The 20,520-nt window shown below is 43.6% G+C and overlaps 1 protein-coding gene across 3 annotated transcripts in view; it reads left to right on the top strand.

Moving 5' to 3' along the window:
* Positions 1–1,420: 1,420 nt before the first annotated feature.
* NCKIPSD (NCK interacting protein with SH3 domain) overlaps positions 1,421–20,520 on the top strand; it is a 126,296-nt gene continuing 107,196 nt past the window's right edge. Inside the window, exon 1 of one of the 3 annotated variants that reach the window (XM_020798077.3) lies at positions 1,421–1,730. In XM_020798077.3, coding sequence (XP_020653736.2) covers positions 1,560–1,730 — 171 coding nt within the window. In that variant the 5' untranslated portion in view covers positions 1,421–1,559. Of the gene's footprint in view, positions 1,731–1,908; positions 2,028–20,520 lie in introns of those variants that run through there. The other 2 variants (XM_072989573.2, XM_072989571.2) reach the window with 2 other exon arrangements.

Raw genomic sequence — 20,520 nt, 5'->3', positions numbered from 1 at the left:
GTATTACTCTCAAATCTGTCTTCTGCAGGCAGTTGGTGTCTTGCTCAAAGTCTTCCCCTGGAAAGCACATTCTAGGAGCAGATGTGTTCTGCCAAATGGTAATCCACCAAAGGAATGTTTGTGTGTTCAAATATCACAATTTTCACTCCACAGTTGTCACTCTACAACATGATTCAATTGTGCAATAGGCAACAGAAGAAACTTCAGGCTTTCAGAAGATGGCAAAAGTGAGAAGTGGAAATGCAGCCTGAATGAATAATAGCCCTAATAAAAAGACTGCCCAAAAGAAAGGAAAAAAAATTGGTCTCCATTATTTGTTTCCGTAGGGGAAATACAGTGGAAACCTCTCATGAGATTCAACTGTAGGGCAGCTAAAGTCACCATATAACAAGCGGTGTACAGAAAATGGATGGGGAGAAGCTTTTTGCCCTTTTCTCATTATACTCGAAGTCATGGTTATCCAATGAAGCTGAATACTATTTATTTATTTATTTTATTTATACCCTACCTATCTGGACCGATGGACCACTCTAGTCTCAAGAGAGAGAGAAAAAGGAAATACTTCCCCACACAGCACATAATCAAAATTTGCAACCACAAGACACACTTTTAGAAGAGGTAGCCATGTTAGTCTAACAGCCAAAGCCAAAAGTACTGTAAAATAAAAAAACCAAAGAGGACAAAATAGTTGTGGCAGAAGGTGGACCTATCTACAAAAGCTCACATTAAAATGTAGCAGTTAGTCTTTAAGCTGCCACAACGTTTTTGCCTTATTTTTAAAAAATGTTTCTTTTGCTTTTGCCAGTATTCCTTTCAGATGCAAGAGCTAGCTTGGTGCCATAGGTTGTAGCATCCCATGAAGACTCTGAAGATTAGAGCTCAAATCCTTGTCCAGCCATGAGGAACACTGAGGCAGAGGCATGTTCAGAGTAAATGATTCCATAAATATCTAAAGTAGCGCTGCTTAGTAAGGGTTGCCATTACTAAGAAGAGATTTGACAACACATTTATTTATTTATTTATTTATTTATTTATTTATTTATTTATTTATTTATTTATTAGTTTTTTACCCCACCCCAGTCTAGACAATGTCTGCTCGGGGCGTCTTACATAGATAAAAACACATCAATATAACATGTATAAAATCATTAAAAAATACAATTATAACGATTATATGAGAGGCAGGATGCCTCCCAAGATCAGCTGCTGGGAAGTGTGGCGGGAAAAGGTCACTGTGCCACCGTGCCCGTGGGAAACGCTGGGCTACCAAGGCCTTGGATCGGACACCCCCAAAAAGAGACCATCCGCCTCCCTCAGCAACGCCACCGGCCTCTCCAACCACCAGAGGGCGCCGCCGTATTGTAGATGAGGAGGGGGCGTGACTGCGCGCTGACGTCAGCGAGCGGGGGGGCCAACGTAGGCCCGGGGCGGGGGCGGAACTTTGGGAGCCGTGTTTACATCGCGCGCCGGCGGTGCCGGCGGGAGTCGCCTCGAGGGGCTGTCCGTCCGAGTCTCTCTCCCTCTCCCTGTCCCTATCCTCGTTTGCTGCCTCCGCCGCCATGTACCGGGCCTTGTACGGCTTCCGTTCGGCCGAGCCCAGCTCTCTGGCCTTCGCCGCCGGCGAGACTTTCCTGCTGCTGGAGCGGAGTAACCAGCACTGGTGGCTGGTGACCCGGGCGGGCTCCGGGGAGACGGGCTACGTGCCGGCCTCTTACCTGCAGCGCCTTCAGGTCAGGCAAGGGGGCGAAAGGCAGGGGAGAAGGGGGGAGGAGGAGGAGGAGGAGGAGGAGGAAGTGACGCAGGAGGAGGCGCCCCCTCGCTGGAGGGGTCGGGTTCAGCGTTACCGAGAACAGGAGCCCCCCCCAAACTCCAACCCCCCCCCACACACACACCCCGGTTCCTGCTGCTCTGGGGCGGCCTTGGGGCGAGTCCTGGGGGCCCTTCAGGGCCCCAGAGGGCGGACACGTGCCCAGGGCCGGGGTCCAAACGGGGGCCGGGGTGGATGTGTTGGCACAGGATGAAAGGAGGTCAGTGAGGTTCGCCTCTTTGCTTTCGTTGCCCCAGAGAGAGCCCTGGTGTGTAAGGAAATACAAAAGGTTGTAAATGTTAGTTATCTGACACATGCCTTTCTTATTGCACACGCACATTCATGGGGCTGGCTTCCCAGGGCTGCCTATGCATGGGAAGATGGGGCACATGATGATTTCTAGGAGAAGGCTTGATGGTATACAGAAATGTTTTGGGCATGAAGAAAAAAAATGGTGCAAAGCAGCTGAATGTTTCCATTTCTCTGCTTTGCTGGACACACGTCTATAACAGCCTGTGTGCCTCAAGAGATCACTAATGTTATTCAAGGAATTTAGCTAATCTGTGTATGAAATGCCCAAGTCTACACTTTGCGTGGGTGACAGCTCAGGCCCAACATTGGAGGAATGGGCTGCTGCTTATAGTTTACTGGGAACATTTATGCATAAGTCAAATGATGAGACTCATGAGGTGGTAGGGTACAGAGATACTGTCTTATAAGTATAGCTTGAATAAGATAAATGTTCATTTAGATTTTTTTAAGTTATTCTAGATCAGTGCTTCATGATTACAGATCTTTGTCCAGGGGTGCTTTTTTTTGAAACTATAGACTTGTGTTTTAAGATGAAATGAATATTTAGCAAAGAATACTGTATTGTGTAGCTGCATTGCAAGAAGGAAAAAAAAAGACAGGGAGGGCAATATTGGGGAGGTATATCTAGCTATTTACAGTTATCACTAGGAAAGCTTTAATGAAACAATTGCCTTAACTTGTGTCAATATTGAGAATGGATGACAGGAGTGTGTCTAAAATGAAGGGCCTTTCTAAAATGCTCATTCCACTCCAGCATTTCATTGTGAAGGCACGTTGTATGTTTTAGATACGAGGGTTTTTTTACAAGAGAAGGATAGGGCTTCCAAGGATGAACCCATGGCCTAGTCTTAATGTGTTTGGATACAAATCAGGAGAAGCTAACCCCTCCCCCAGTATCTAATTTTATTAATTCAAGTGGTACATTTCGAATATATCTACCCCATGTACAAATCTGTTCCTCTTTTGTGAAATATGTGTAGCAGAAGAGTATTGATGTGACTAAAATGTGAAGGTGTTCGTTAATACTGAGTGGCAAATGGAAAGGAGTTGTATGTATGTCAGTAATTCTTGGAGGGTGTCTTGAGTTGGGCCGTAGGATGCAGAGCTTGCGTCGTGCCTGCATTACTTGGCCATGTTGTTCTGTGTGTGTGTGTGTGTGTGTGTGTGTGTGTGTGTGTGTGTACGCGCGCACACACACACACACACAAGCATGCAATTGGGCAGCTGCTTGGAAAGTGTCTCTGAAGCTATGGAGGAAGCTGCAATTCAGTGAATGTGAAGGGGAGCAGCTTTAGTTGTTGCAAGCCTTTTTCTGTGATGTGGAGTATAATAAAGAGAGGCTAATAACAGGTCTGTCCAGCTATTGATGAGAGGGCCAGACAGCTAAGCTTGAACAAATGTTATAACAATAGTGGCAGTAATTATAGCCAAGTCAGACGGGTTAGCAATTACTGAAAGTGAAAGAACAGATTGCTTCAGTCTAAATAGGAATTGGAGTGGTGAGTGCTAACACCCTCCTTTCTATTGTGAGGGTGTATTTACTGCAGAATTTCTCCAGAAAGCATAAACATTGAAATGAGAATTTGCTTTAGAACTGTCACTGTTTGGGCTAAAGCGTTTTATTTTTATTTTAGCTGAACGTCCAAGTGAAATAGGTTTATGAAAGATACCATGTTTTTGTGATTAATGGTTACAATTTATACACTGAGAGTAAGTCAAACTACTGTATATGTGATATTTGTGACATACTGTAGTTTGTCTGTATATAGCTGATTTTTTTTACAGATACAGTAGATGGGGCTTCCAGTCATTGCAGTCTTGATAATAATCTCCCCTTCTTGCTATAGCTACTGCTTGCAATGGGAGGAAAACTCTTATTAATATCAGTGGCAGCTCCATCTCTCACAGCAAATGGGGATGAAGGGGGGCAGTTCTAATTTGGGTCAGGATGGGTTGCAAAGGATGGTCTTTCTTCCACCATATTTTCCTGTTCAGTCCATCCCCCTCCCCAGCTATTTACAAAAAAAAACCAATAACCCAAAACAGCCCTATAAAAAAGCAAGCTATAAAACAGTGGTCATGACGAAGTTGGTCTTGAACTATGCAAGCATCTGTATCCATGTTTTAGAGAACAGCTGCTGTTTATTTTCATTTATCATTATAATAGGTTACTTTCTAAATAAAGTAAAGGTCCAGTAAGGGGTTTTTTTCTATAGGAAATTTAAGTGTGAATGAGAACTATGAGTAAAGCCAATTAAACAGTAAAATGTTTTAATTTACATAACATTGCTGGTAAAAGCCAAACTTATTACACATCTCTGATCACTGCTTTTCTGTACAATCACCAGTACCCGGCTGTTGTTTTATTTTCCAAGACAAGGAGAATCATGGCTGGTCATGAAAAGGAGTCCATCCTGTGCTCTGGGTCCTCAACCTTTCATGTGCAAGAGGAAGGCAAAGAGCCCCCTTTGGTGTAGTCATCACTAAACAGGAGAGTTACTTATGCTGCAGCCATGTAACTTTTAATAAAGATCTGTTTATAACCGGGTCTTTGGTCGTGAGCCATGGTTCTATACGGGCTCCCTTAGTTCCCACAGGGTAGGCGAGATGGTTCTTCTTCACCCTCTGCCTCCCCCAAGTTCATGCAGACTTCACTCAGGAGGGATTAACTCCCAGAGTTCAAACAGGGGTAGCCTTTCATTCAGTCCTCTCTGGTGCCCTAGCCTGTGACATCTGATGGCCACTCCTTCTGGGCCTGTGGGTCCCTTATCAGCTCCCTCCACCAGCGCTGGAGTTGGGTCAGCACTGAGGGAAATGCAAGGCTATGGTCTTCCCCAATGTTCTTCCCTGGGCAGCGTAGCTCCTCAGGAATGGGCTGTTCCAGGAGTACACAAGCCCAGCCTAGGTGGTACTTCCAGGCAGCTGTCCCTGTGAGTATTGCTATTCACGACTGGGATTTAGGAGTGTTCCTGGGTGACTTGAGTGACTCTTGAGCGACTCCTCACAGTTGCTCTCCTCTCCCTCCTTTATACTCCTGTCCATGCTAGGTGCAGCCAGTTCTCTGCTGGCTACGTCCTCAAGTGTGCCTCCCTTCACTCACAGCTGACTTTCTGAGTTGCTCTACCTGCCATGGAGCAACTCAGATGTTGAAGCCCACAGGTGGTGGGTATGGGGGCCAGTGATTTCTCCCAACCAGCAGGGTCCCAAAGAGACTGTGAAGGATACTACAGTCGGTTTTTCCTCCAGGATTCTTCTCTCTTTCACTTGTGTTGATAGTAAACATACATTTTGTATTAAAAACAAAATCTTGTTTGTGGTATTTTATTATAGATAATACGTATTCTGCTATATCTCCATGTGGCTTTTGGAAGGGAGTGAGGTGGGATTTTGGTTTGTTTATAAAGGAGCAGTCATCAGGCTGCTGGGCAGGCCAGTGTCTGTACCAGGATACTAGCCTTGTAATTGAATGAGCAATTGCTAAAAATGGATTGAAGTGCTCCATTCGTCTTCCACCAAACCAAGTAGGCTGGTGAAGAATCAACTAGATACCTTATTCCTGCTATCTCTGTCTGCTTTGTTTCTAGCTTTCCTCCTTGTTCTTTGCTCTTAAGAAATGCTGACAGGGGAAGGACAGAACACTCTTGTTTCCCACCTGTGTTTATGTCTTGCTCATTTCTGTGCTCCCTTTTCCCACCACCCCTGACTGTTTTATGAGCAACACCCCTGACAATGGTGAGTAGGTTCCCCCATGATGGCTGCTTTGAAAGAGTTTCCTTCTAGTTATCCTTCTCATTAGATCTTGAGTGGGCTCTCCCATTCTCTCAACTGCTGTTCTTACAATACTGTAGTTGGCATTCTGCCTTGTACCCCACTCCCTCAAGCTCATTAAACCTGCAACTTGCTTCAAATGGTATGTTTCCCTGTCGTCATTTCAATGCTGTTTCCCATAGCAGAGAACTTTGGTGTGCTATGGAAGTTTCTGTTCAAGTCTTGTACTTCTAGATGTCTTTGGAGTGCAGTTTCATTAAAGCCCTAAATGAGGTTTAAAAATGCTCCCAGCTTTAGCTGCAGCTGAATACCTTACAACAAAGCCACATCCGCCAGTAATCCTGAGCTGCTTCATTCAGGCAGTACACCAGCCATACCCATTGTGAGTACACTCAGGTCTGACTCTACTTTTGTATGTTTTATTTGTATTGTGACTGGACTGTTGTCATGCACACAGTGTGAGACTGACCATGAAAATCATGTGGAAATTTCAGCTGTTAAAGAATGTTTCAGTCATTACTTAACTGGCACCGAGCAATTGCACTGGCTACCCATTTGGTTTTGAATGTGATTCAAAATGGTGGTGGTTAATTTTAAATTTCTGATCATCTTGGAATCAAGCTACTCATCCTCTCATTCAAATATTAAGACACAGATTAAAAACAGGAAAACTGAAGCACCAATTTGGTAAAAAGCCTCTTGCTCAGTAACGGGAAATTTGCCAAATGCATGCCTGTATTACATTTTTCTTTTTCCTGCCTGTAGAATGACAGTAGAGAGGCCAGCCTTCCTGTCTGGGATCAGTGACCAAGCAGCCCTCTCTTACGTTCATACTTTTGAGTGCCTGTGGAGAATATAGAATCAAGGAGCCCTCCCCACAAAAAAAAAAACCTCTCAAAGCAGTGACCAATGCAAATGAGAGAATACAGTATTTCTAATAATCATAGATTGGGTCAAATAGGACTTTATAATAGCTCAGAATTAGTACATTGGATTATGGCTACAAATAGACAAGGGAAGCTCTTGTAATCAGAAGGTTGCATGCTTTGTTCAGTTGTTCCTGATCATCAGCTGTTTGCAGCCTTTTTGACCCACTAAAATTTCCAAACGCTTTTCAAAGGGAGATATAGAGTCCATTACAGTGAAGTAAACAGGATATAGGAAGAGCACATGTCAGCTGCTACACATCTCCAGGAACTGACATACATCAGTGAATGCATGTTCCATCATAATCATGGATATTTTTCTATCACTGTGGCAGAGCTTCACTCCTCTAAATATTCATTGAGATTACATTTCTTATAAAACGAGTCATTCTTTTTCCTATATAATGAAATTTATACTACCTAGAATAATAATTAAAAGTCTGCTTTGAAACCTTTTAACTCTTTCAAAAAACATAGGTATGGTCTTTTGTGAATAGCAGTTGTAATTTCAGCAGCAAATGTAGATCGGAAAACTAGAAGGAAATTGGAAGTTGCTGACTTTTCCTGATCATGCATAGCGTTCAGGAAAAATGCTCGCTCATCCAATGCATCTGTATGCAACAACAATAAAAAAAAACTTCTCCAGATTTGTTTTGTTGAGATTTCATCAAATGGATAACTCAACTGTTTAGGTTTCTGGCTGCAAAGCCAGAGGTTTGGAGTTCAATTCTCCTCTGTGCCTCCTTGACATGGGCTGGACTAGGTGATCCATAGAGTCCCATCCAGTGCTGCAATTTGAAGATTACAGTATTGTTATTAAATATGTTTCTAGCTAGTGTCCTGCATCCCCCCCAATCTATTTTGGAATTTATTTTTACCTTATTTGTGCCTACAGAAGGGCATTGGACTACTCTGCCACTGTCCTTTTTGGCTAGGTCAATGTATATTTCATATTCAGAAGATTTCCTATATGAAGTTAGAGTGGTAAACTTAAAACAGATCCGTTGTCAAATTGAAGGAATTGCCAGTTGTGTGCTGCACGTGGTCTTCAACATTAGCTTTTTTTTGGGTAGAGGTCATTTTATTGCTGAACACATTCCAGCTCCAGAATTTTAACACATCTGACTCACTCTGTATACCTAGTTCTTTTCTTTAACAACTCAGTGTTATTTGGCTAGTTGGTTAACTTAATTGTAATATATTTTCTTACCAGTCTGACAATGTCTTTCCCTTTTGGTAAGCAGTAGTAATAGTTACAGTAATTGTCCTCGTCATCTTAGAACTGTAGGGCTGGAAAGTACCCTGTGGATCATCAAGTCCAGCCCGTGTGAAGGCGGCACAATGGGGAACTGAACTCTCCACCTCTGGTTCCACAGCCAGAGGTTGAAAGTAAACCATATAGTAGAATTTAGTTGGCCTAATCATAATGTCCTATATTACAAGATCATTATCCACTCACTGACTTCAAAGGTATGCTGACTTACCTATTTGTTGATTATAAATCAGAATGAGAGAATTTTGATAAAATTATCTATAGCAGAGGAATAAATTGCTAGAGGCTTGCATCCATTTGGTTCAGAATTTATATACCTTCTTGATATTTCTGTTAAATTTTCTTCATTTTCTGTTTTATTCAAAAAAGCATTCTTGGGGGCATGTGAATGCTGACTGTTAAAACATAATGGAAAAGCACCTTAAGGGTCAATGTTTGGTGCTTTGTGCTTGTTTTTTCATAGTTCAAAATAATGGTTCAAGTCAGATTCTCATAGTGTAAAATCGGGTATTATAATTTCAGAATCAAGCTCACAAGGCTTTTGCTTGTTGCACAAGTAATAAATTGGACAGGGCTAAAATCAAGCTAGCTTCTCTGTATTGATGTGAGATATAGATGCATTGCTATCTATCTTATATATATATATATCAGTGATATAAAGTGAAAGGTCTGCATAATTGTACTATAGACCAAGGGTGGGGAGCATCTCACAGGCTTCATTGACAGGGATGTTCTCAAGGGTGACAGGGTGGGACAAAGAATACTGGCATATTTTAGCCTAGAGCTCTTGCTGCAATAACTGAGCATTAGGAGAATCAAAATTTGAAAAAGCCATACAAAATCTGGGAAATTACTGTATGATGGTAAAATAAGGAATGTGCCAATGAAGGAAACCCAGAAGGCTGAATTTGAGACCCTAAAAGGCAAGACTCGGCTCTGGGGCTGAAGGGTTTCCATCCTGCAGTTATAGCTTTGCTTTGTTCTGTATGTTGCTGGCCTACATGTTGTTGGTTTTGTTGGCTGTTATTACATTTGCTGGTCTCATATTTTAAATGTTTAGGGTTTTAACTTTATGAACTGCTCTGGGGTCAGTGTTGGAAAAATCAGCGTAAAATGTTTTAAATAAAATGGAAATAAAGTGACTTGTAGATAAATAAAAAAATGTGTAGATTGGGGGTGACGTTCGTTGCTATGTAAGTCTGTATGAAGTCTCCTGTACAAACTGTATATTGACAGCTGGGATACAGGGTTATTGGCTAAGTAGGTTCTCCTGATGTTTATGGTGCCAGAAAAAGATTTGGTAATTTAATGAGATAACTTAGTCTGTAGCCACAATACGGGGCTTAGTAGGGATGAGACTTATAAATCTTTCGGACTGCAGCTCTGAGAAGTCACCAAGAATTCCCCTGGCAGAATTCTGGCAGATGCAACTGAAAAACAGAAGTCTACAACCAGCTTTTCTTACCTCTATGGGTGCCTCTGTTGGACTGATTCTCCTTTTAAAAGCAAGGAAAGTGCCCTGGTGCTTCCTGGCAAGGATAGTTCTTTAGGAGACACCCTTTATAGAAGCTAATGAGCATCTATACTATCCATCCCAGCAATCATCGTGACTCCTGGGGAAAATAGGGGCTGTTTCCTTGATTCTCAAAGGAAAACCATCTTGACAGACGCACCCATAGAGAAAGCTAATCTGGTAGACTTCTGGTATTTTGACTGCATCTTCCCAGATTCTGCGAGGGGAATTCTTGGCAAATTCTGGGATCTGGAATGCACAAACCTGCAAGTCTAATCCCTAATAGTTTGTCAGATGGCTTAACATGGGCAAGGAAACCTTTAACTCTATTGCTTTTGGGATTGTAGAACATTGTGTATAAAAGCTTTGTAACTCTTGACTCTAGTGTGGTGATGCTGAAGTTCTGACAGCTTAGAAGATGCCGATAATAACATCTGGAAATGAATTAAATCTTTTTAGAACATCTGTTTGACTGATGGGAAGATTCCAGGATCAAGAACTGATTGCTCTTACACCTTCTATTCTGTAAGAATAGTATTTGTGGCAACCCCAGACCTACTAGAGTATGCCACCATGTATTTATGCTGCCACCAACCATTCCCTATAAGGAGTCACACAGACCAGGAACGGATTTTACTAAACAAAAGAACAAGGTTTATTGAAACAACAAACAGGGTACATAAAAGAATCAGGTAACTAGGATAATGTAACGTGGCATAACCCCAATCACACACATACAACAGCTTGGTTCCCACTGAACCCTTTAAGGTAACGCACAGACCCTGAACCTATCAGTTCTGGCTACCTAAATAGAAACCTGAACCTATCAGGTATGTACTAACTGACAAACAGTTGTACCCAGTCTGACACACAGACTCCAACTCCTAACTCTCCACACAAGCTCCAAATATATATATAGTACAGCTCCTCCCCCCTGATGTCCCGCCTTCCACTCCCCATAGGATGGAACTTTCCCTCCAAACCCATGATGGACAGGTACCATCAGTGCTGTATGTGACACCTCCCCTCTTTATAAGTTGTTTTGCGGGGGGAAAGCTAAAGTGCTTTTCTCCAAAAAAACAACCAGGATCACAACACAAAACAGTTATACATTATAATACAATACCATACTTACTCACTGTAGGTCAAACATCTCAATTATGCATTTAAACATTAATATTTGCAATACATTAAGTTACCTTTATTAATACAAACCAAGCCTGTTCAATAAACAGGTACATTTAACTTTTGGTCACCAAAATATACATAGTCCATGGTTTCTTCGCCGTCTTCACTCGTCGGGTCTTCTTGACAAGGCGTCAGCAACACAGTTCATTGACCCTCTGACCACCTTCACTTCAAAGTCAAAATCTTGCAGGTTTAAAGCCCACCTCATAAGTTTACTATTATGGGTTTTCATTGTCTTTAACCACTGCAGTGGTGAGTGGTCAGTGCACAGAACAAAATGTCTTCCCCAGATGTAAGGTTTGGCTTTCTGAATCGCGTATACTATGGCCAGGCACTCCTTTTCCACGGTTGCCAAATGTCTCTCACCTTTCTGGAGTTTCCTACTCAGGTAGGACACTGGATGCTGGTCACCATTTTCATCCTCCTGGCAAAGAACTGCTCCTACCCCGCTGTTAGACGCATCGGTGTAGATGATGAACTCCCGATCGAAGTCAGGAGCACGCAGCACTGGATAATGGATGAGCGCCTGCTTCAACCTCTGGAACGCCTCCTCACAGTCGCTGGTCCACGGGATGCGGTCATCAGTCTTCTTCCGCGTCAGATCGGTCAGCGGAGTCGCCATCTCGCTAAACCTCGGGATGAACTTTCTGTAGTAGCCCACCAACCCAAGAAATGATTTGACTTTTTTCTTGGTGTTGGGTCTGGGCCAATCACGAACGGCTTCTATCTTGGCCTCTAGGGGTTTGATCACTCCTCCCCCTACTATGTGACCCAAGTATTTTATTTCTGGGCTACCCAGCTGACACTTGCTTGCCTTTACTGTTAGCCCTGCTGCACTTAACCTCTGCAGCACTATCTCCAGGTGTTTCAGGTGATCTTCCCAGGTATTGCTGAAGATCCCTATATCGTCGATGTAGGCCACAGTAAAGTCACTGAGCCCTGCTAAGGTCTGGTCCATCAGCCTTTGGAATGTGGCTGGTGCATTTCTGAGACCAAAACTAAGGACTCTAAACTCATATAGACCGAAAGGGCTGCAAAATGCGGTCTTTTCCTGATCCCTGGGATCAATCCTTAATTGCCAGTAACCCTTTACTAGGTCCAACGATGAAATGAACCGACAACCCCCTATGGTTTCAATCAGGTTGTCTAGCCTGGGCATTGGGTAGGCATCAGGAGTGGTTACGCGGTTTAATTTCCGGTAATCTACACAAAACCTAATGCTCCCATCAGGCTTGTCCACCAGGACTATCGGAGAGGACCAAGGACTAGAAGAGGGGACGATTATGTTCTCCCTAAGCATCTCGTCCAGCTCCTTCCGCACCTTGTCCCTATAGGGTCCCGTCACTCGGTATGGGGATACTGCTTGCGGGGTTGCATCCCCTGTGTGGATCCGATGCATCACTCCCTTCACTATCCCCGGCTTATTTGAAAAAACCTTATGATATTTCGTGAGCAGCACTTTTAGTTCTTGCTGCTGGTCTTGGGTGAGTGCAGGACTGATCTTCACCTCATCTGGGTTGTATTTCACTTCCCCTCTACCCTCCCAGAAGGGTAATTCAGCTTCCTCACTCTCAGCTGCTTTTATGGCAAATAAAACCCTCTGTTCCCCTCTGTAGTAGGGTTTCAGGGCATTCACATGTACCGCCCTTCGTGTTTGGTGTTCCTCCTGTTCTATAAGGTAGTTCAGATCCGACATCTTGGAAATGACCCTGTATGGTCCTGCCCATTTGAGCTGCAGTTTGTTCTCTTTGCAGGGCCTAAGCCAAAGCACTTCCTCCCCTGGGTTAAAGTGCCTCTCCCTGGCTTTCTGGTCATACCAGGTTTTCTGTCTGACCTTTTGATCTTGCAGGTTTTCTGCTGCTAGCTCTAGGTTTCTCTTCAGGTCATTCATTAAAGTGTCTATATACGTCACAACATCTTGTGGGTCATCCTGGGTGATCTGCTCCCAATTTTGTTTGATTAAATCAAGTGGACCTCTTACTTTTCTCCCAAACAAAAGTTCAAATGGACTGAACCCGGTACTGGCTTGGGGCACTGATCGATAAGCAAACAAAAGGGATTGCAGCTTCTGGTCCCAATTGTTTGGATTCTCTGCCAAGTAAGCCCTAATCATGCGCATCAGAGTCCCATTGAACTTCTCCGTTAACCCATTACTTTCGGGGTGATAGGCAGTGGTTTCCTTGTGTTTAATTCCACAGATTTGCCATAACCGTTTCATGAGCTTTGATGTAAACGATGTGCCCAAATCTGTGATTATTTCTGAGGCAAATCCCATCCTGGACATATACCCCACCAAGGCATCTGCCACTGTGTTAGTTTCGATGTTAGTCAAGGGAATGGCTTCGGGGTACCTCGTGGCATGGTCCACAATGGTGAGAATGAACCGGTTCCCCCTCTTTGTGGCCTTGGGCAAAGGTCCCACAATATCCACTCCTATACATTTGAACGGGGTGTCAATCACAGGCAAAGGGCACAACTTCGCTTTGGTCCTGTCACGGTTATTCCCCTGCCTCTGACACACATCACATTGTTTACAGAACTCCTTGATCTGCTTCCCTATTTCAGGCCAGTAAAAATTTTGTGTGATTCTCTGCTGTGTTTTGTTCACCCCTAAGTGCGCAGCAAACATGTCAGAGTGCCCCCTTTGTAAGATCATGGGGCGATACTTTTCAGGTACAACTAGCTGACTTCTGATCCCATCTCCCCCTTTTGAGATATTCATCAGGGTCTCTCTATATAAAATTCCCTTTTTCTCACGAAATCTCGCTGGGGTTTCAGGTGTTATCTGGGTGTCTGTCACCCTTTCAAAACACTTTCGGAGAGTGGCGTCTGCCTTTTGCTCTTGGCCAAATTTGCTGTCCGTGGCTAAGGTTTCTGCCACGGCTTCGGGACTACCCTCATCGGGCTCTTCAGTACCCCCTTGAACTGTCCCCGTGGTAGCTTGTGAGCGTGTAATCACTAGCACCCGTTTCACATGTTCAGCCAGGTCATTTCCCACGAGCACGGCTGCTGGCAGAGTCGATGAAATCGCTAGCCGCCAAACTCCCCTCCAGCCTTGAAAGCTCACAGGTACCTCAGCTACTGGCAGTGAGATCACCTGCCCCTCAATCCCTGCCACCTTCAGGCTCTCATTTGGGATTATATACTTCCTAGGAATAATGTCTGGATGGCACAGGGTCACCTGAGAACAAGTATCCCTTAGCCCCCTATACTGATGGTCAAGTATTCCTACGTCCACCCCTGCGGTCTCAAACAATTGCGAATCTGTCCTCACTAGTAAGCAGCGCTTGACCTCCACAAGAGGACCACTTTCCCCAGCCTGATCAGCAGATGTAACTGGTTCAGATTGAGTAGCCATGGCAACAGGCTCCCTCAGTGGCAAGGAGCTTTGCTCTGTCTGGACACAGAACACAGCTTTTGGCTTGGTTCCACTCAAATCATGAGGCAAATTTCCTTTTAGCTGCTTTAATTTCTCACACTCTGAGATTAGATGGCCCTTTCCTTGACAGAAATAACATTTTCTGCTGTACTTGGAGTCTTTCTCATCTGGTTTTGGTTTTCCCTCCAAAATCTGAGGTCTTGGTGGTTTCATGTCTGAGGGCTTCCCTTCAACATGGGCCCCTCCCCCTTGCTGGTTTTTCCCTGGTCCCTGAGAGTACCTGCTGTAGGTTTCTTTGGGCTTACCCACAGATTTCCCCTCAGCACCTAAGGGCTTCCTTATTTGGGAAATAAAATCTGCGATCTCTGCCGCTTCTGCCACCGATTTAGGTTTCCTCTCCCTCACATGGAACTTTAGTTCCCCATGCAGGACTGAATAAAACTGTTCCAGCGCTATCAGGTCTTTGAGCTGCTGGAAGGTCTCTGTCCCCTCCTGAGACAGCCATTTCTCTAGCAACCTCACCAGTTGGGCCCCCACTTGGGTAAAAGTCTGCTCTGGTTTTTTTGTGAGTGACCTGAATCTTTGCCTCAGCTGTTCCGCATTTATCCCATGTCGGGCAAACACCAGTTTTTTAAACTCAGCGAAGTCCTTCAGCAGTTCCACTGGCATCTCTGCATAGACTTCTGCCAGGCTGCCACTGATTAACGATCGCATAATGGTCATCTTCTCAGTTTCCCTTACTGAGAAGTCCACAAACGCTCTTTCCACGAGGGAAAAGAACACCTCAGGGCAATCTCCCTTGTGGTACACAGGGAATTTCTTCAGGTCAGTTTTAGACAATTGGCCCACCTCAGAATCTCTATTGTTATTATTGTTCTGATTCATCATTTCCAATTTTCTTAACTCAAACGCCATCCTCTCTCTCTCCAATCTTTCTTCTCTTTCCATTCTCTCTCTCTCTAATCTTTCTTCTTTTTCCATTACTAATTGTTTCATCCTCAATTCATGCTGTTGGGCTAGGAGCATTTTTCTGAGTTCTGAGGTCTGTTCTCCTGTGCTCTCTTCCTGCACTGAGCCAAATTCCTCCTCAGAACCTTGGTCTCCCTGTGGTTCTCTCACTTCCCCCATTTCTGCCATTTGGCTTCTAGTCAAGGGCATAATCCCCCCCAGAACAGGCTGCCTTCAAAAGTCACGCCTCAAAATAAAACGACGACTTTTTTTCCCCCTCAGAAACAGCCTTCTATAGACTGCTGCTGTCCCTCCAGCACCAACTTGCAACTGTTGCCAGGCAGAATCCACCCCCTCTGCTAGGCCTCTCAGCAGACAGGCTAGATCACTGTTACTTCACGCAGCTTTGCCTCAGCCCTTTCCCGCCAAAACGGGTTGCCTCAGAGCTCCCTAATCTAGTCCCCCAATCTGAGTTTGCACGTTCTTCCACTAGCCTACCTCCCCGTGAGGTAAGCCTAGAAGATTACCTACGCGCCCTCAGATTTTCCCTGACTAGACCCCCCTTGCTCTGGGCACACTTGCCAAGGCTTTGCTGGACCACTGGACAACTGGACTAGTCGTATCTCACACGCTGGACACCAATCAATGTGGCAACCCCAGACCTACTGGAGTATGCCACCATGTATTTATGCTGCCACCAACCATTCCCTATAAGGAGTCACACAGACCAGGAACGGATTTTACTAAACAAAAGAACAAGGTTTATTGAAACAACAAACAGGGTACATAAAAGAATCAGGTAACTAGGATAATGTAACGTGGCATAACCCCAATCACACACATACAACAGCTTGGTTCCCACTGAACCCTTTAAGGTAACGCACAGACCCTGAACCTATCAGTTCTGGCTACCTAAATAGAAACCTGAACCTATCAGGTGTGTACTAACTGACAAACAGTTGTACCCAGTCTGACACACAGACTCCAACTCCTAACTCTCCACACAAGCTCCAAATATATATATAGTACAGCTCCTCCCCCCTGATGTCCCGCCTTCCACTCCCCATAGGATGGAACTTTCCCTCCAAACCCATGACGGACAGGTACCATCAGTGCTGTATGTGACAGTATTGATATCATTTAGTGGCAAGATGCTAAGTGGCAGATTTGTAGCCATGTTAATAACTCCAAGAGTGTTGCGTCTAATGGTAATTAACATAGAGTTGAGAGAGAAGACAGAATGTGTTTCCAAGGTGAATCGCTGTTGCCAGAAAATAACTCAGCAGCTATGTTCATTATTAATGCATTCAGGTTCCAGGTAAACTCTACATGCTTCTAAAGTCAAAAGAAGAAAACTGCCTCAGTGATAGAACTTCCCAGTGGGGCCAGTGAACTGAGGTCAGAGCCTGCCAGCTGAATTAGTGTAATTTCAAGTGGGCTCTTTGGTTTAAATTAGAACATTGTTTAGTTTTTAAAGTGTTTCTAATGGGCCCTATATTGACAGCTCTTGAGGCAAGGTACAATAAATAAAATCACACTGAAGAGTATAATGAGACGTAATACTTCAGAATGATTAAAATGCTATAAAAACCACTTAAAAACAATTTAACAGTTTGAAAAATACAGAAACCTTAAAGATCTAAAACCAAGCAGTAATCTCTCTAGTTATCAAATGCTTGGTTGAACAGCCAGGCTTTCCGTTGGAGCCAAAATAAAGGTCGTATTGGTGCCCATTGGGCCTCCTGCTAGCCTTGTGTGCACTTTTCCTCTGGAACTGACCTATAATTTCCTGGTTGTCCTTCACAATTGGCGTCAAGAGAAAAATGCTCACAAATTTTAATTATGAAAACTCTTCTCACAGATATATTGTTTCATCAGTCAGCAGCTGCATATGCGTATCATGTTAAATCATAGGTTAGCACAGTGGGCCAAATTGAATTTTAGTAGACACAATCAGGTGAATGGGACTTAAGTTAGCTGTAACTGAGTCCCATTCATTTCAGTGAAACTGTTCTAGATTAACACTGAGTTTAGCCAAATATGTATGTGCTGGAAGAAGCTGCGGTAAGCTTTGATTTTTCCTTTCCTGGTGCTTCCTTCCTCCTGTACACATTACCCTCATCAAGAACTTCTCAAAACACACTGAAGTAAAAACCACCATAATTTATTATAAATCTCATAATTCTCCATTCTGGGAATTCCACCTGAGAGATGAGACACCTAAGTGTTGCTCATCTGGGAGAAAGTGTAGAGTCTTTGTGACCTAGCTAGACCTAGATTCACCCCAGCTGTCCTGTTTAGAAAGGAAGCTTCCAGCTAGCACTGGGGCAGCTGCTAACCCCCTCATTCTGGGGCAGGAAACGTGGGCATAGCTAAGCCAGAACACTTTTGATTTAGGCCTTTCTCCCATACTTAAGTGTCTATAGTTGTCTCTCTGACAAGGTCAGCAACAGAACCAGGTAGGGAGGTGGCTGGGACACTAGAAAGGAGATGGCCGGCATCTTGTTTTGCCAAGGGCAAAAAAGTTCAGCACTTCATTTTGCTTCAGCAAAATGGGATCCCCAGACCAAACCATGAACTGGAATACAACCTAGCCCTATTTGTCAGCGTTTCTGGTTCATAGCTCAGTTCGTGCCCATCTCTAGTTGTAAGTGACCTGGCAACAAATAACAACAAATGGACCATCAATAGTAAAAGGATAGTACATTTGTTGTTATTTGTTGCCAATAAATGTTCCTAACCCAAACATAATATGCCAGTGTTCCTAACCCAGACATAATACGGCTGCTGTTTTTTTGTTTTGTTTTTTGTCTTAAACAATAACACTAGGTTCTCCAGATGGAGGATTTGTTGGATCTGTTGCAGTGAAACTAGAAAAATATCTTATGGCACTGTTAAGACCAGTGTTGTTACGATGTAAGCTTTCATAGACTAGACATGGACTCTAGTCCACTTTTATCTATTATTCTGTTTATTGAATTAAAGTTCTGCCTTTTTGTCAGAAAAATGGCACACAAGGAGACTACCAGTAATACTATTCAAAGAAAACAAACAGCTTTAAAACGATGAAGCAGGTAAAAATGCATCCGTGAAAAAGAAATAACAGGCACCCAGCCAGTTAAATCTTCTTCAGTAGCAATACAGCTTAAATTCTTAATCAAGAGATGTTTGCCTGCCTGTGGAAGGATGGATGGAGGGCGAAAGCCTAATCTAGTCACTCTTGACAGGGAATTCCAGATGTAGGTAGCGGCTTCCAAAGGTTTCCAACATAGTAAATCTGTCACTATTTGAGGTGCCCTAATGCTACACCTGCTTGTCATTTGAGAGGTAGATGATTACCCATTGATGCTGCACATTCTTTTAGAAGCTGATAGCGAAGCATCACCTTAGGGCTCGTGTATACAAGCAGGTGATGTATAAGAACAGCAGCAGCAGCAGCAGCCGCAGGTGTCTCACTTCCCATTAGATATTTATGTAGACTGGGAGCAGTAAAGGATGTGTGCATTTCATTTGGCATGCCATGGTGTGATTAACTTTCTAGTTATTCCATTGTTACATTTGCCTTCTCGCCACTTCTCTTCCCCTGTTGTGCAGTTTGCTGTTTATGCAGTCTCCTTTCCCTGACTTTAATACTGTGATGGGAAACGAGAGGGATGGATCTCCCACAATATTGCTGTGTTTCTATTGTGAAGGGGGTTAATATTCAAATGACAGCATGGTGAGTGCTGCGAGCATAGTACTGAGTGACGTGTCCGTGTTCCCAGATGTGGGGTGAAGTACTGTATGGCATAGGGAGCAAGTAGATGTTCACATTCGCAAGCAGCTGCCTACTGAGAGGAAAGAGTTACTTGTCTTAAGCAAGTGGCAAATAATCTGGTTAGCAATTAAAATTATCCCAGTGGACTGAAAAAGGCAGTGTCCTACAGTAATTCTGCCACTGGTAATATGGAAGAAAACTTTGCGTATAAGAATCTTCCATGTTCCTTAGTAGGTGTCTGGACGCCTTGTTTAGTATCATTTCTAGGTTCCTTTCTCCCAGTGAGGGGACTAAAGGTGGCTGGCAATGTTGAAACAAGTGGAATTAAAGACACAATAAATTATGCATTAAAAACTAATTAACCATAATGATAATTAAGAATACATTTAATGTTTAAAAACATTCAGAACATTAAAAGCAAGTTTACTAAACTAAAACCAACAAACAGGACAGTTAATAAAAGCCTGTTTGAAAAGGTGGGTCTTCAGCTGTCAGGATAAAAGGGAGGGAGCCCATCTAATCCCCTGAGGGAGAGCCCAATACTGGGAGCTGCCACAAAGAAGGCCTTCTCTCATGTCCCCATCAAGTATACCTGTGATGTCAATGGGACCAAGAGGAGGGTCTCCTCTGAAGATCTCAAGAGCCAAGAAGGCTCTTATGGAGAGAGATGAACTAGTCTGTGCCATAAATGTGTGGTTGCTTTCAAAACAGCTTCTGCTATGGGGGGGGGGGGGGGAATGATCCTTTCCTGTGCTTCGTTTGCCTGGTGGTAATTTCCCCTGAAGCTGCTTTTTGTCCTAGAAAGGAATATTTTATTTGTGCTTTAGCAGCATCACTCTCAGGGCAAATAGCAACCTCAGAGGAGTAATTGTCATCAGGATTACACACCAAGGATGGGCAGGTTTAAACCTCTTCTCTACCTGTGTGCAGTACTTGATTCATGTAAAGCCCTTCCATGTTCCAGCATTAACAAAATTTTCCAGTCTTAGTTGTTGGTAATAAAACATGTATATGAAACTTTGGAATTGTTGAGAAAACATCAAGAAGCTGCCACCTGTACAGCTGTAGTATAAAGGCAACATTTCATGTAAGCAAACCCTTACCGCCTGGAGTGCCAGCCAGGCTTCTAGAGATAGAACTTTAGGTCAGTGCTGCTGCGGAAAACAATGGAGCTAACAGGTGGTGTCGCTGACAAGTATGAAGCATGTACTTGGGAGTACCATTCAGTTAATTGCCTAGAATTGCATTGAGAGTGCACCAATAAATGTTGCCAATGGCTTTAATGTAAGGCAGATGTTGTGGTAGCAGAACAAACTGAAGAACTTCTCAGCTTCTGATTAAATGGAAGGATGCCAGTTGCTGGAAGATGTCAGTGTGTGAGTGTGATACTTAAGAAAGATTGTGAACAGTAGGAAAGTGGTGACTGCTATGGAAGCTTTCATCGGAGGCAGAGAATAATTTATTGTAGAAGTCTGAAGTTTTATATGAAGTAATAAAAAAAATCAATATAAAAGCTTCCTTGGGAGAACAGGATTTATTCTTTATGTTGGGGAAATGAATAGTTGCTGAATAGCAGAGAAAGCACAGTGTAACAAATGAGGGTCTTATGGTTAGGTTAAACAGTCCATATGTTACCTTAATAGTGGAAC

The sequence above is a fragment of the Pogona vitticeps genome, chromosome 2 (genome assembly GCF_051106095.1).
Source record: "Pogona vitticeps strain Pit_001003342236 chromosome 2, PviZW2.1, whole genome shotgun sequence".
In the NCBI taxonomy this organism is placed as follows: domain Eukaryota; kingdom Metazoa; phylum Chordata; class Lepidosauria; order Squamata; family Agamidae; genus Pogona; species Pogona vitticeps.
Note: the sequence above shows the minus strand (reverse complement) of the source record. Positions and strands in the feature narration are given on the sequence as shown.